A 13786-nucleotide genomic window follows, 5' to 3' on the forward strand; every position below is an offset into this window, starting at 1 on the left:
CAACTAATCCAGAATGCGGCAGCTAGACTGGTGACTGGGAGCAGCTGCCGAGACCATATAAAAGACCTACATTGGCTCCCAGTACGTTTCTGAGCACAATTCAAAGTGTTGGTGCTGACCTTTAAAGCCCTAAACGGCCTTGGTCCAGTATATCTGAAGGAGCGTCTCCACCCCCACTGTTCTGCCTGGACACTGAGATTCAGCTCCGAGGGCCTTCTGGTGGCTCCCTCGCTGCAAGAAGCCAAGTTACAGGGAACCAGGCAGAGGGCCTTCTTGGTAGTGGCGCCCACCCTGTGGAACACCCTCCCACCAGATGTCAAAGAGAAGAACAACTACCAGACTTTTAGAAGACATCTGAAGGCAGCCCTGTTTAGGAAAGCTTTTAATGTTTGATCCATTACTGTATTTTAATATTTTTTTGGAAGCTGCCCAGAGTGGCTGGAGAAGCCCAGCCAGATGGGCGGGGTATAAATAATAAATTATTATAATATTATTATTATTACTACTATAAGAGGGAGGTGCTGGCTTTCGCTCACACATACACAGCCAAGAGAAAAAAGCCCAGGTTGGTTGTGGGACGTACCTTGTCAGAAACGGATTTCATCACCCCTTCCCCTTCCTCTTCCTCCTGCTCGGCCTCCTTCTCAGAAGACGATTCCTCCTCCTTGCCTGAATCCTCCTCTTCTCCTTCACTGTCTAGTTCCAGCGGCCTTCCGGGTCTCCTCCTGAGGCCGACCACTTCACCATCTTTCTTGGAGAGGTCTGAGGCTGCATCCGGCAGGTCTCGATCTCGTTCTGATTCTGGGAGTGTGAAAATGCATGAAAAAGTTGAAGCAGCAGCCAGCCATGACATTCCCAAAGTGACAAAAATGGATTCCTGCCTTAGAAAACTGAAAGTAGGTGGGTTTTTAAAAAGTGTTTTCTTTCGCTTGCTCATTTGTTAAATAAATAGATTTTAAGAAGAAAGAAAATGCAGCTAAGGAAATGTGCTCGATACTTGTGTCACCTTGAAAATATGTTACGTGTTAGGAGAAACTACATACTTGGCGTTATTCTATCTCCCATGTATATAACACACCAGAGAAGTGGGAGTCATTATTATGGGCCCTGGGTTTAGGTGGGAAAGGAGCAGCTGAATGCCATATTGTACCCCACATCTGAGTTCTCTCTCTAGAAGAAAAAAGGCAACCATAGAAGGAGGCTTTGCTATCACTACAGCAGTGTCCTCAAGTCTAGCATTTTCGCCTTTCCTTAGGAGTCTTAGGGTCCGGTTAAATCTCGTGAAGGTTAGTTATAGGAGAATAAAGGGACTCACTCCAAAGGCTTCACAGAAAAGGTGGTTTTTGAGGGATGGATCTGAAGGAAGAGAATGCCTGTGGCGGATGGAAACATTTGGTTCTTCTGTGCACATGGGATCTGTATCTCTGGACATGCACCCTATGCAAGGATTTATCTTTCAAGGCACCATTTCTGACACATTGAAAAACAGGGGAAGAAATGTCCATCTCTCAAAAATCACCGGAATGTTTGGGAACCTCAGAGCTTTTAATCCAATACATTCAATATGATAAAATGTTTTCAGTGCATTAGTGGCACGATCCAGTCCATGTGAAAAGTGCTAAAAATTAACCACTGATTACATCTAGGGGCAAGCAAGCCTGTGCTGATTGCTGCCACCAAGGTCCATGGGACTGCAAAGCTTAACTTGGCTGGTTGCACCCTATGAGTTTAGGAAAAAGAGGTTGAGAGTGGGCCTTGCTTGTTAGCTGCAATCTGGCTTCCTTAAATCTTTCAAGAGGATGGTATGCAATCTAGGAAGTACACCAAAACTTTATTCCGGTCAATAGGGCTTAAATGCACAGCAAAGGAAGGAACTCCCAGTTTCTCTTCCTAGTTAGGATACTGAACTCCAGTCAGGTTATGTCCTTCCAAAGCTGGCAAGAAATTGGTGCTTGAATACTGAACAATTGTGGCTGCTCAGATTAATGAAGTGCACTATGCCAAGATGACTACTACTTAATTAATTATATTAGTCATATAATTAATTATATGACTACTAATTAATATTATTATTATTATTATTATTAGCCTTCTCCAAAGAGCTCTGGGAGGGCAAAGCATTTAATGACAAATAACAAGAACTGTGGGGTGTGTGTCTTTCATTTCATACTGAAATAGCATTAAACCAGTTATAACACTGAACAGCTTGTTCTTTCCATGATACAAAAATATTTTTACCGTTATTTTAGACATTACTTAATGGAACAGTGCCCATCTTAACTGCAACACTGAACATGGAGTCTTATCTGTGTTACAGATTGGTCCCAAATATGACATTAAATTGCAAAAATTAGGACAAAGAGAATGTGGAACTCTTAGTTTTGCATAGAGTGTCCAGATTGAGAGACAAATCACCAGCGTGAAGATTAGAGGATTCAGCAGTGTGGAACCCTTACTGTGTTTTGGAGGAAAATATGGCTTCACAAACCTTCATCTTCATCTTCTACTGAAGTAGAGGGACGGATTCTCTTCTGGTCTCCAGCTGAGGCAGCTTCAGGTGGCTCCTTTCTCTTCACCTGCAGAAAGGAAAGAATTAACCAATTTTGGGAGATGTACTTGTTTTTAGATTTACAAGTGCTCCCACCCCACTTCATAGCATACAAGAACCTTACTCCCCAAAAATGACTACATGGGAGTGCCTACGTTTGCTTTCCTTTTTATTTTTGTGAAAACATTTTGACTTCAGTTTGTAATTTAAAGGGCAACAGAACAATTAGACCAGTGTGAAAATCAAGAGGCACTGCCATTGAACCCAGTTCAATCATCTAAATACACAGAAGGGCAAACATGTGAATTAGGAAAGCTGGAATAAGACGAAAACCTTACAGTCTTATCACCTCTTTTATTAAATCTGTTAAAGGATTTCTGATGTATGATAAAATAAAGGTGATGTTCTTCCTTACAGATCTCCAACCACTTTCCATGTTTGCATGCTTTCTCTAAACAACACTCTCCCCCCTAACTTTTCCCCATCCTTCAAGTCTTCCAGTGTGCTCTCTAAAACTCACATGGGGATAGAGGCAACTGTTAATCCTTCTGCACCACCATAAATCAGCCAGTAATAGCATTGGTGGTGGTGTGAAGAGCCAATACTGAGTTATTAATCATTTCTGTAAGGTTAGAGAGCTAAAAGTACAGGCAGTTTATTGGGCAAAAAGTGTGCAACAGCTGAGACATTAAAACTGTGACTCAATTTTAACATTATTTACAGTACTATAGGAAAGCAGGGTTCATATTATGAATAACTAGATATTGAAGACTGCTCTTACCTTGAAAGATGGCAACCGGATGGCCCCGCGTAACCCAATGCCCAAGCCAATCCCTTCGTAACCCAGACCTTCTCCTTTGTTCCAGTTCTCCAGAAGACAAGATGTGATGCGGTCCTTTGGTTTTGGCTTCTCCTCATCTTTATGTTCTCCAGATTTTACTGGAGTAAGTGATGCCTATGCAAGACAAACAGGATTAAAAAAGAGGACACTGACACACTGGTTCAAACCCTAAAAATTGGGTACTTGAACAAAGCAGTAGCATCTACTCATACAAAAGCTCTAATTTCCCTGAACAAGTACAGACTTAAGGTGCTCAAATCCATCAATAGCACTTATGGAACATCTCTGCTTGACTTCCATTGGAAAAGTTCAGCCTGAACAAATTCTAAGGAGGAGGCAAACGTCAAAAACATCAGAAGGATGTGCCTACTTTCCCTACTGCAGAGTGTCCATCGATTAAACTGCAAACTCTCCACCTTGCCCTTAATTTGACAACCTTAATTTGGCATGATCCTTTTGTGGTGCAAAAACCATGTAGGTTTTCTCATGTAGGCTGTAGTCTAATATCCACTATGGGTTTTAGGAATCTGCGAAGGTCAGGCAGTGCTAAGTACACTTTTGCCATTTGTAAAGACATGGACATACTCTAAGCCAGGCACAGGCAAACTCGGCCCTCCAGATGTTTTGGGACTACAGCTCCCATCATCCCTAGCTAACAGGACCAGTGGGAATTGTAGTCTCAAAACATCTGGAGGACCGAGATTGCCTATGCTTGCTCTAAGCCATGTCTGAAGTCACACAGAAATCACACACAAACATACACAGAGAGCTGCCTCAAATGGAGTCATGCATCTAGCTCCATACTGCCTACTCCAAACACAGCTGACTCTCTAGTCTAGAGTTTCAGATAAAAGACTTTCACCCCCCCCCTACACTAGAGATCCCTTTAAAACAACAATAACCTTGAGTTATAAGGAATCAGACCTGTGCTCTTATACATGCGTGCATGCACTAAACTTTATTATGACACTAAGCCATACACCTGTCATGTTACTTGTTTTATGTATGTCGAAGCCTGAACTGGGGGAAACACAGAAAGATGCAAAGAGGCAGGTGGTGCAAACTGGCTGTCACTGAAAAGCCATTGGAAAAGAGGGGTGAGATTTGATGGTTACCTTTGCCAGACGCTCTTTCTTGTCCCACCAGTCATCAAATGCCCTGAAGGCCACCACCTCCACCATCTTCCGGTTTAAATCCCTCTTCATTATTGCTTTAAGTTCCTTCACAATCACCAAGAGGACACCATCCACAGTGGCCTTATGCGGATCTTCCTTCTTGGGCTGGTAACCCGGAGGGGGAACCGAGGGGTCAAACTTGGGCAAAGGGGGCCACTGCTGTCCGCGGTTGATAGCTGCTCCCATGGAAAAGTGTCGGTAAGGAGGAAGGTTGACGAACTGCATCCGGTTCCCCATGAACGGGGGGTACTGGTAAGTGTTCTGCCCTTGCATCAAGCGGCTCAGCATTTGGGTTTGCATTTGAAAAGACATTGACATGCCTCCCCATTGGTTGCCCAAGACACTGATCATATCTACTTGCATGAGGGGAAACATCCCAGGATGGAACGGAGGAAGTGGAGGCAAGATATGAGGGGGTGGAACCCCAGGAGGCGCTGGGAGGGGGGGAGGCGGGACAGTGACTGCGGGGTGAGTTGGGGGAGGCGGGGGAGGAAGAGGCGGAGGAGGGGGCATTGGGAAGACCGGCTGGGGTGGGGGTGGGGGAGGCAGGGGAGGAAAACCATGGGGAGGCATAGGAATTGAGGGAGCCATCACAGCTGAGTTGCCAACAGAAGTATTCACCACAATGTTTTTGGCACATTCTGTGCTTGGAGATTGGTTCATTTCATCATCGGAGATCTCCATGTCTTCCCCTGAAGACTGATGACACTGTGGGGAAAAGAGAAACATATTCTGCTTAATCTAGGATTACATTCCCATTAGCAAGACAAGTAAATAAAAATCGGGGAGGGGAAGTAACTTTGTCTCCTCAAGTTATGTGCATCCAAGGTGACTTATTATTTTTGGGGGAGACACGTAAACAAAACATGTAAAATCACATCCTCTGAGGTGCTCAAACTGTCAGGGCTATTTGTATATTAAAACCTGAAGAACTTTACCACAAGGGCATCTTAATACTATTTGGACCTTTCCCCCTAACTATGAGAACCCCCAGTTCAAAATGTAGCACTAAAAGCAATCCAGAAATCTAATCTGGTTTTCATCAAGTATCCGCTGATCAATTTACTACCACCAGAGGGCAGTTGCTTCCAAAAAGCAAAGTTTACAGAAACAAATGTGCTCTTTACCAGCCTGTGGCTAAATGAAAAAGAACATGGATTTAAATCAGCAAAGGACAGCATATAATCACAAGAAACTCTCCTGTAACCCTTACCTATTCTTGATTCTGCTTAGGAACAACTCAGGAGTCGTAGGAAGGTGAGAGAATATAAAACTGAATATGGAAAGAAGAGCTGTCAATGGAAGTTTCATCTTGGATGGAGAAGTCCCAAGATTTTGCCCAATTTTGCCCAAGGCTACCTAACAAGTTCAGGTTAAGAGATGCTCTCACTCAACTTCAGTTTGTCCCCCACAACAATGGAGAAACCACCCTTTGCTGTTTCTTGCAGCAGTAGTCTATCACAGGCATGGCCAAACTTGGCCCTCCAGATGTTTTGTGACTACAACTCCCATCCTTCCTAGCTGACAGGACCAGTAGTCAGGGATGATGAGAATTGTAGCCCCAAAAGATCTGGAGGGCCAAGTTTGGCCATGCCTGGTCTATCATGTCAGAGCAAAGTGCAATGAAGTTGGCATATCAGCTTGAAGATTAAAATGATAAAATAGCAGTAAGAGAGGAGAAAAGTCACATTTGCAAAAAAAAAGGTGGGTTGCGCGTGTTTGTTGTTCAGTTCAACAAGCCCTTTAGTGAACATGCTGCAAACACTACTAGAATGGGCCTGTCCCTGGAGCAAGCACATGGCGCACAGAGCCCCACTGCCTCTCTTCCTTTTCATGGCAATGATAGTAGTGCCACCCCCTCCTTCTTGGCTTACTTTCTGCCACCAATTTAGTAGCAACAGTATCTCTCACACATTTCAACCGGTGAGTTCCGCTGCTTCCACCCTCCCTGCCTTGCTCTAGCTAGAGAGGAGGTGGAAAGTCTCTTGGGTGAACAGAAAACGGAAAGCCACCAGTCATGGCTCTCAGTGCCAGGAGAGAGTGGGATGGTAGGACCCAAACCAACGGCTTCAAGTTACAGGAAAGGAGATCCCAACTCAACACCAGGAAGAAGAAGAAGAAGAAGAAGAAGAAGAAGAAGAAGAAGAACAAGAACAAGAACAAGAACAAGAAGAAGAAGAGTTGTTTGGATTTGATATCCCGCCTTTCACTCCCTTTAAGGAGTCTCAAAGCGGCTAACATTCTCCTTTCCCTTCCTCCCCCACAACAAACACTCTGTGAGGTGAGTGGGGCTGAGAGACTTCAGAGAAGTGTGACTAGCCCAAGGTCACCCAGCAGCTGCAGGTGGAGGAGCGGAGTTGGGCTAAATGACTGTCAGCATCCCTTCCAACTCTACAACTCTATGATTCTGTGAATATAGGGACTGGAGCAATCATCCCTATTTGCCCCCTCCAGGGATGGCTCTGGGTGGGAAGAAAGGCTCTGTCCATCTCTGCTGGAAAGTGGAACTTGAGGATAACTTGAATATAGGAAAAGAAAAAGCCTGGATAACATGCTCTGATACACAGAGTGTGAGTCAATAAACAGGCAAAAGACACAACTTCCTGACTTATTTTACTTATGCTATACTCTAGATTGGTTCATCTTTGCCTCTCTCTCCCTCACAAAAAGTTGTGTCTTTTTTTGGCAAGATAATAATGTACCAGGTGAGGCCCAGTGCAAAACTGCTGGCCTTGGTCTATGAGAATGCAACCCTTCCCATATAACGAATGGCAGCCAAAGTCCACCCCAGCTCTGTGAGTAACTCAAAGTACCTTGGGGCATGGGAAGTGCACAGGAAATATTTTAACCAATATTTAAATATATGGGCATATTTGCCATTTGTTTTCTGAAATAGGAAATAGGAATCACAGATGGCTTGAAGGCAAGTTGGGTGAATTAAAAGCTACCACCAAAACCTTATGAACTTTATGCAGAGGCAACATTACAAAAGCCCCTTGTGCCGCCAACAGCTTCATGGCTGACAACTGACCTGCATGCATAGAGAGGACAAGTTTTGCAATCCAAAATTTATTTTAAGCAATACATTAGAAATATGATGGGGAAATGGGAGAAAAAACAGGAGTGGGGAAATATACCAAAAATCAAAAGAAAGCCAGCTGGAAGGAGGAGGCTGTCAATTAAGCAGAGTTCAATTAAAATAAAATTCAGAAGGATAAAAAGCTTGTTCAAGACAAGAGAAATCATGGAAAGAACGAACAAATGCAGAAAGCAGGGTGTAGCCAGGGAGGAATTAAAACAGGGTCTAGGCAGAGAGCGAATGTAGAAGTAAAATGCTATGGCTTAGCTTTTTAAAATTGTTTTAACTGAAGATTAAACTTTCAGTTCATCAAGTCCTTTTAATGGATGTTACATTCAATGTGAGACACTAATGTTAATGACATTATGAGGTTAGGGGGAGAAGAGAGGTGGGGGAGAGAGAAGGGGGGGTAGTAAATTTTTCATTATTTTACATAGTGTATGTGCCTAGTTTTGCCCCTGCAGAAAGGCCCCTGTAGTAGAGCATAACAGAGTGTTGGACTAGGACCTGGGAGACCAGGGTTCAAATCCCCACTCAGTCATAACTCACTGGGTGCCCTCTGGCCAGTCCCTGCCTCTCATCCTAACTTACACCATCGGATTGTTGTGGGGATTAAATGAGGAGGGGGGAGAACCATGTGCACCACATTGAGCTCCTTGGGGAAAAGGTGGGCTATAAATGCTATCCATCAATCCTGGTACACAGGTATCCAGTGAGCTTCAGTACAAGGTGGGAGGCCAGAATGCAGGCCTCCCTCAAAGTCTAACAAGTCTCTCTGCAGCTTCCCCAAGCTGATGCCTTCCAGTTACACCAGAGCTCCCACTATCCCTGCCCACTGGGCCATGCTGCCCAAGCCTCATGAGAGTTGTAGTCCCAAACATGTGGACGGTGCCAGGTTGGGGAAGCCTGCATTACATTATCCAGATATCAAATATATTCTGGCATAGTACCAATTGGTGAATTATGGTGCTGGAGGAGACTCTTGAGAGTCCCATGGACTGCAGAATATCAAACCTATCCATTCTTAAGGAAATCAGCCCTGAGTGCTCACTGGAAGGACAGTTCCTAAAGCTGAGGCTCCAATACTTTGGCCACCTCATGAGAAGAGAAGACTCCCTGGAAAAGGCCTGATGCTGTGAAAGATTGAGGGCATAAGGAGAAGGGGACAGCAGAGGACAAGATGGTTGGACAGTGTTAAAGAAGCTACCAACATGAGTTTGACTAAACTGCGGGAGGCAGTGGAAGACAGAAGTGCTGCCGTGCTCTGGTCCATGGGTTCACAAAGAGTCGGACACGACTAAACGACTAAACAACCACCACCACCAATTTGAACCATGCAGCAAGAAAACAAAGAAGACCAAGAGCTCCTTCCAGAGTAGATGTTGCATCGCATATCTGCTGTTTATTCTCCAAGAAGCAGCCAGATAGTGTGTCCCCTCCGTCTGGGGTTGTTTTCACCAGTGCTCTGAAGCACACGGGTCCTCTTGAGCCAAAGCAAATGGTTTGCAACTGCCACCTGCCATCTACCTACAGGGCTGGGCTGCTGCTGCTGCACCCCAATCCAAATGCTTGTTAAAATACAATACTACACCTTGCTGGAAGGAAAGAAAACTGAACAACAAAAGGCCTCGTTTACAGTGCTTTATTAAACTCTCACGAGAGGAAATTTAAACTGAGCTTTCCAGACGCAGAGGGGTGGAGGGAGATATTCCCCTGAAAACTGCAACACACTCCCAAGACAACTGGCTTGTAAAGAAATGCCACCGTGCTGGTGTTTGTGCCGCACAATGTGGCAGGCTCAGGTGCAGCTTCCTCATTATTTGTCGCCTCTTACCAAGAGAAATTGGTAAAAGGGGCAAGTGAGAAATTGGGGCCGGTGGGGCGGGGAGCAGGGAGAGAATCAGTTGATCACAGTGGGGAACTTGCAGAGAGAGCAAAGCCACTCACCTCTCTCAAAAGAGGGAATTTCCAAGGGATGCAAAATGCCCCTTGTTCGTAAACAACAACTTTGTTTTGCACCAGAGGCTCAAGAAAGAGACAGAATTTTAAGACTCTGGCTTGTGGTCCACGCCCTTCTTACACCTGTTGTTCTGGAGAGAAGATATCTATATTCTGGGGATGACAAAGCCCTTGTTGAGGGATAAAGAAGAGGGAGGTGCTCTAATTTTGGCCAAGGGCCATCCTCCTTTGCTCTAACGTAACAGAATTAACTGGCACCTTGACAATGCTACGTAGATACCCAGGGACTGCACATAAAGACCAGAGAGCACGAATGGGGCATTCAGAGCAGCTAACCAAAGGAAATGCAAAAGCACCAGAATTGCCTTGCTGGGGCAGACCTTGTTTAACAAAGATGGCTCTGTCACATTCCGCGCCCCCCCCTCCCAGGGAAGGAAGGCAACACCCCCCCCCCAGCTGCTTGTCTCTCAGCAACTGGTCTTCAGAGGTACTCAGCACCTCTGTCAGTTTGCTCTTCCTCAAATCCGTTTTTTATTTTAAAAAACCTTCTAGGGGTTGCAACATTTCTTTTTAAGAAACTGAGACAAAGCATACACAGACCCTCCCATTGCTTCTGAAAGGGATCCAACAGGCTCCAAGTCAAAAGGGCAGAATTTTAAAATGAGCCGTCTCATTTGCAGAACAACTTCCACCAGACATAGGCTTGCCATTCATCAGGAAAATTCCCGACACGTTCTGGTTTTCAGGTGTAAAAAGGGGGGGGGGGAGTGACAAAATGTCATGGAAAACCTGGGTGTATGGCAACGAACAATTCTGGTGGTTTCCTTGAAAAAGCTCAGCAACTTTGTGGGTGTCAGGAAAAGCAGACAGCATTCCATTAAGTTCTGGAAAAGGATAGCAAGAAGACCAGCAATGAAGGCTTGCACATTTGCAAGATGATTTGCGACTCAGATTGTGAAGTCTGCAACACCACGATAACAAGACACTTAGGATGAACCCCCTTCAGACGAAGAAGTATCTCAAATTCTCAACCACAATAGCCCCTCAGCATTGCTGCTCTATTGAGCCATGAGAGCTGGGCAATAACTGCGCTTCTCTGCAAAAAAACTGCCATGCCATTAACATAGGATGGGGCAAGGCAATATTTAGCATTTGGTCTCCTGCCACCCGATGTTTTCCTAATTTGGAACCGGGTGACTGGAAAAGAGGAAGCCTGCAGCTTTAATACCATATCCCTGTTCAGATGCTGGAGGAGTGGAGCCTTGGTAATATTTGCCCCCGCTAAAAAAATCCCCACCACAATGATAATAATAACTATTCCTTCATTGTTGCTTCATTTTAAGCCATGGGTACTCAAGTGAAAAGAACACTCCGCTTCACATACTCTGGTTTCTCTGCAGATCGTATAAAAGAACACTCCGCTTAGCCATAAAACCAGTTTCCTCTTACTAGGTTTGCAAAAAATCCAAACAGACTTTAGGTTTGGAACCTATTCTGCGTTACAAGGCGCAGACTCAGAATGATGTCATAATAAAAACAAGTATGCTCCTAAACATGTACAGAGTGTGGTTCTCTCACTACCACATTGTGGCCCATCATGCACCAGATATAAGGATGTCAAGGTCAGAGGATGCAGTTTCCAATGAGGTGTGAGCCACGGTGGTGTCAGACCTTCTCTTGATAGAAACTGAGCCCCCACACCCAGCAAAATAAGATTCCTTGACACTTCTACATGGAAGCAAGTTTTATTGATATCCATGGAACTTGTACTCCAGAGGTGACCTTGAGATCACATTCAAAAGCTCTGCTATCTGGATTCATAATAATCTGGGCTGAAAGTAGATGAATAGGATGGTCAATGTGTTTGTGACAAATTAATTTCTCAACATTGCTTAATATTATTTATAAAATGAATACATACATCCAAAACAACAAATTTAACAAAATGAACAAAAAAACCACAGCAAGAACAATTCCAGGGATCACTACCCTCAAACTTTCTTAGAATAATTTTTTTTAGAAAAGGCAGAAATGATATGTAGCCAACACTGCTGCTTTCTAAGAAGGTACGGTAAGAAGACTTTGTGTAATATGCAAACTTTGAAAGCCTCAAAGTCTAATCTGGCACCTGAGAGTGAAAGAGGTACTCTTGCCTACAACCACAACTGGTTTTCTACACTTTCTACAGTTAATATGATAGAAGAGAGTCATCCTCCTGTCAGCTTCATTGCTGAGCAAGTTATTCCCACTTTCCAATCCTGTAGCAACAATGAACAAGCATGATCAAACCTACAGGCAGACTGTTTTCAGATAGCTGTAGACTAAAATCCCATACACAGTTACGATGAGAGCAAGTTCCACTGCATTCAATTGGTCTTACTTCTGAGTAGACATGCCTAGGATTTTGCTCCTGATTCTAAAACCCAGGTGGAGATCTATCATTTAATAGCCAAAAGCTGCATAATGTCTCACATGGATTTTTATCAGTGTGGCATGCAATTTGTCAAATTTAGGAAAGTGCATAAGAAATTAGATGAAAGAGGAAAGGCATTTGGCTATGCAAATCTCTCAATCTCACATGGCCTCTTACAATGGGTGAACAGCTCTTATCTGTCCAATGGGAGATCCACTGAGGATGAAGCTGAACATGACTCTAAATTGTAGCAGAGGAGTGAAGGATCAGCGTGTTGCAATTACTATTGTGGCAGATGTAGCCTTGGAAGGCCAGGGTTCAAATCTATCTTCACACATTAATTGGACATCCTTGGCCAAGTCAACGGGACAGAGGCACACCTCACACGAGGGACCCATTTCAGGGCTCAGAGTGGCCCCCAGCTGGACAGAAAGCCTGTGGATTAGGTCTTGACCATTCTGGCTGACCTTGCAGTTATTTGGGCTGTGGGCAAGCAGTGTCCAGGGTGAGATCCAGAAGTGGGTACAGCCAGAGCCTGCATGGCAATGGTCCATTTATTGCAAAATAGCAGCTGAATCATTTAATTTTATGACAATACCTCCTTACTGGATCATAAGGTGTTATAGGCTGCTACATTTTAAGACAGGGAGAGGAATATTTGAGCCCACCCTTGATGTTGCTAGACTACAGCCACTGGTCATGCTGCATGGGGCTGAAGGAGGACCACAGATTGTTTTAAGCAATTGTCAGAGGGAACACAGAACTAATAAAGATAACTGTATGGTCTGGGTCTGGGTAGAGTTGGTCCTTAAGGTATTGGAGCCCGAAGCTGCATAAAGCTCAAACTTGGAACGAAGCCTGGGAGCCAACTGGTAACCAATCCAGTCCAGCCAGCATTAGTGTTATAGGCTCAAGCTGTCTTGCCCAAGTGAGCAAACAGGCTACTGAATTCTGCACCAGTTACAGTTTCCGAACAGTCTCAATCTAGAGGTTACCAGAGCATAGACAACAGAAGCTAGACAATCCCCCTTCAGACAGAACCACAGCTGGATCACCAGCCAAAACTGATGAAAGGCACTCCGAGCCACAGAGGCCTCCAGGGACTGTCATGAATCCAAACGTACCCCAAATGTGCACATCTGTTCCTTCATGAGAAGTGCAACCCCATCCAGAACAGGGAAACATCCACTAATAGTGCCTCAAGTCTTATCTGGATTAAGCTTCAGTTTATTGGCATAATCCCAGCCAGTTTTATGCTTCAGTTTATTGGCATAATCCCAGCCAGTTTTATGCTGATGTTAAACACTGCGGAGTATAAAAGTGAAACCCTACAACGATGTCTCCACAAGGCTGAACAACTTCCCTCCACCAACTTTCATGGTCACTCCAGAAGGACACCCTGGTATCGAAAGGAGTCAAGAGGTCAAGGAGAACAGGGTCACACTCCCCATCTCTCTCCTAATCACCAAATTCTTGTATGTTCTTGCCTTGCTTCTTCTTGCTAACAGAATGGACGTAAGACAACCCACTGCCTGAAGCCAATCCTGTAAAATTTTCACTGGGGGAGGGGTGGGCAAGAATCCCACTGTGGAAATTAAGTTTGTATGAGAAGGGCACTTCAAAAAGCACACATGAAGCTTTAATAGATAAAGATAGTCTATGCAGAAAGAGGAATCTATTACCAAAGAACTGAAACAACCGATTTCAGAGCAGAATTGCAGCAGCTGTTAAACAGCATGTAATGACACAACACTAAACAACAGGAGGCAAA

General features: G+C 44.5%; 1 protein-coding gene across 6 annotated transcripts in view; it reads right to left on the reverse strand.

Moving 5' to 3' along the window:
• Positions 1 to 13786, reverse strand: part of SETD1B (SET domain containing 1B, histone lysine methyltransferase) — a 69668-nt gene that overhangs the window by 18767 nt on the left and 37115 nt on the right. For all 6 annotated transcript variants that reach the window (XM_081842202.1, XM_081842201.1, XM_081842200.1 and 3 more), the window contains 4 exons: positions 4505 to 5272; positions 3330 to 3503; positions 2489 to 2576; positions 584 to 801 (listed from right to left, as the gene is read on the reverse strand). In XM_081842202.1, coding sequence (XP_081698328.1) covers positions 584 to 801; positions 2489 to 2576; positions 3330 to 3503; positions 4505 to 5272 — 1248 coding nt within the window. The remainder of the gene's footprint in view (positions 1 to 583; positions 802 to 2488; positions 2577 to 3329; positions 3504 to 4504; positions 5273 to 13786) is intronic.

This window comes from Podarcis erhardii, assembly GCF_964252035.2.
Source record: "Podarcis erhardii genome assembly, chromosome: 15".
Classification (NCBI taxonomy): Eukaryota; Metazoa; Chordata; class Lepidosauria; order Squamata; family Lacertidae; genus Podarcis; species Podarcis erhardii.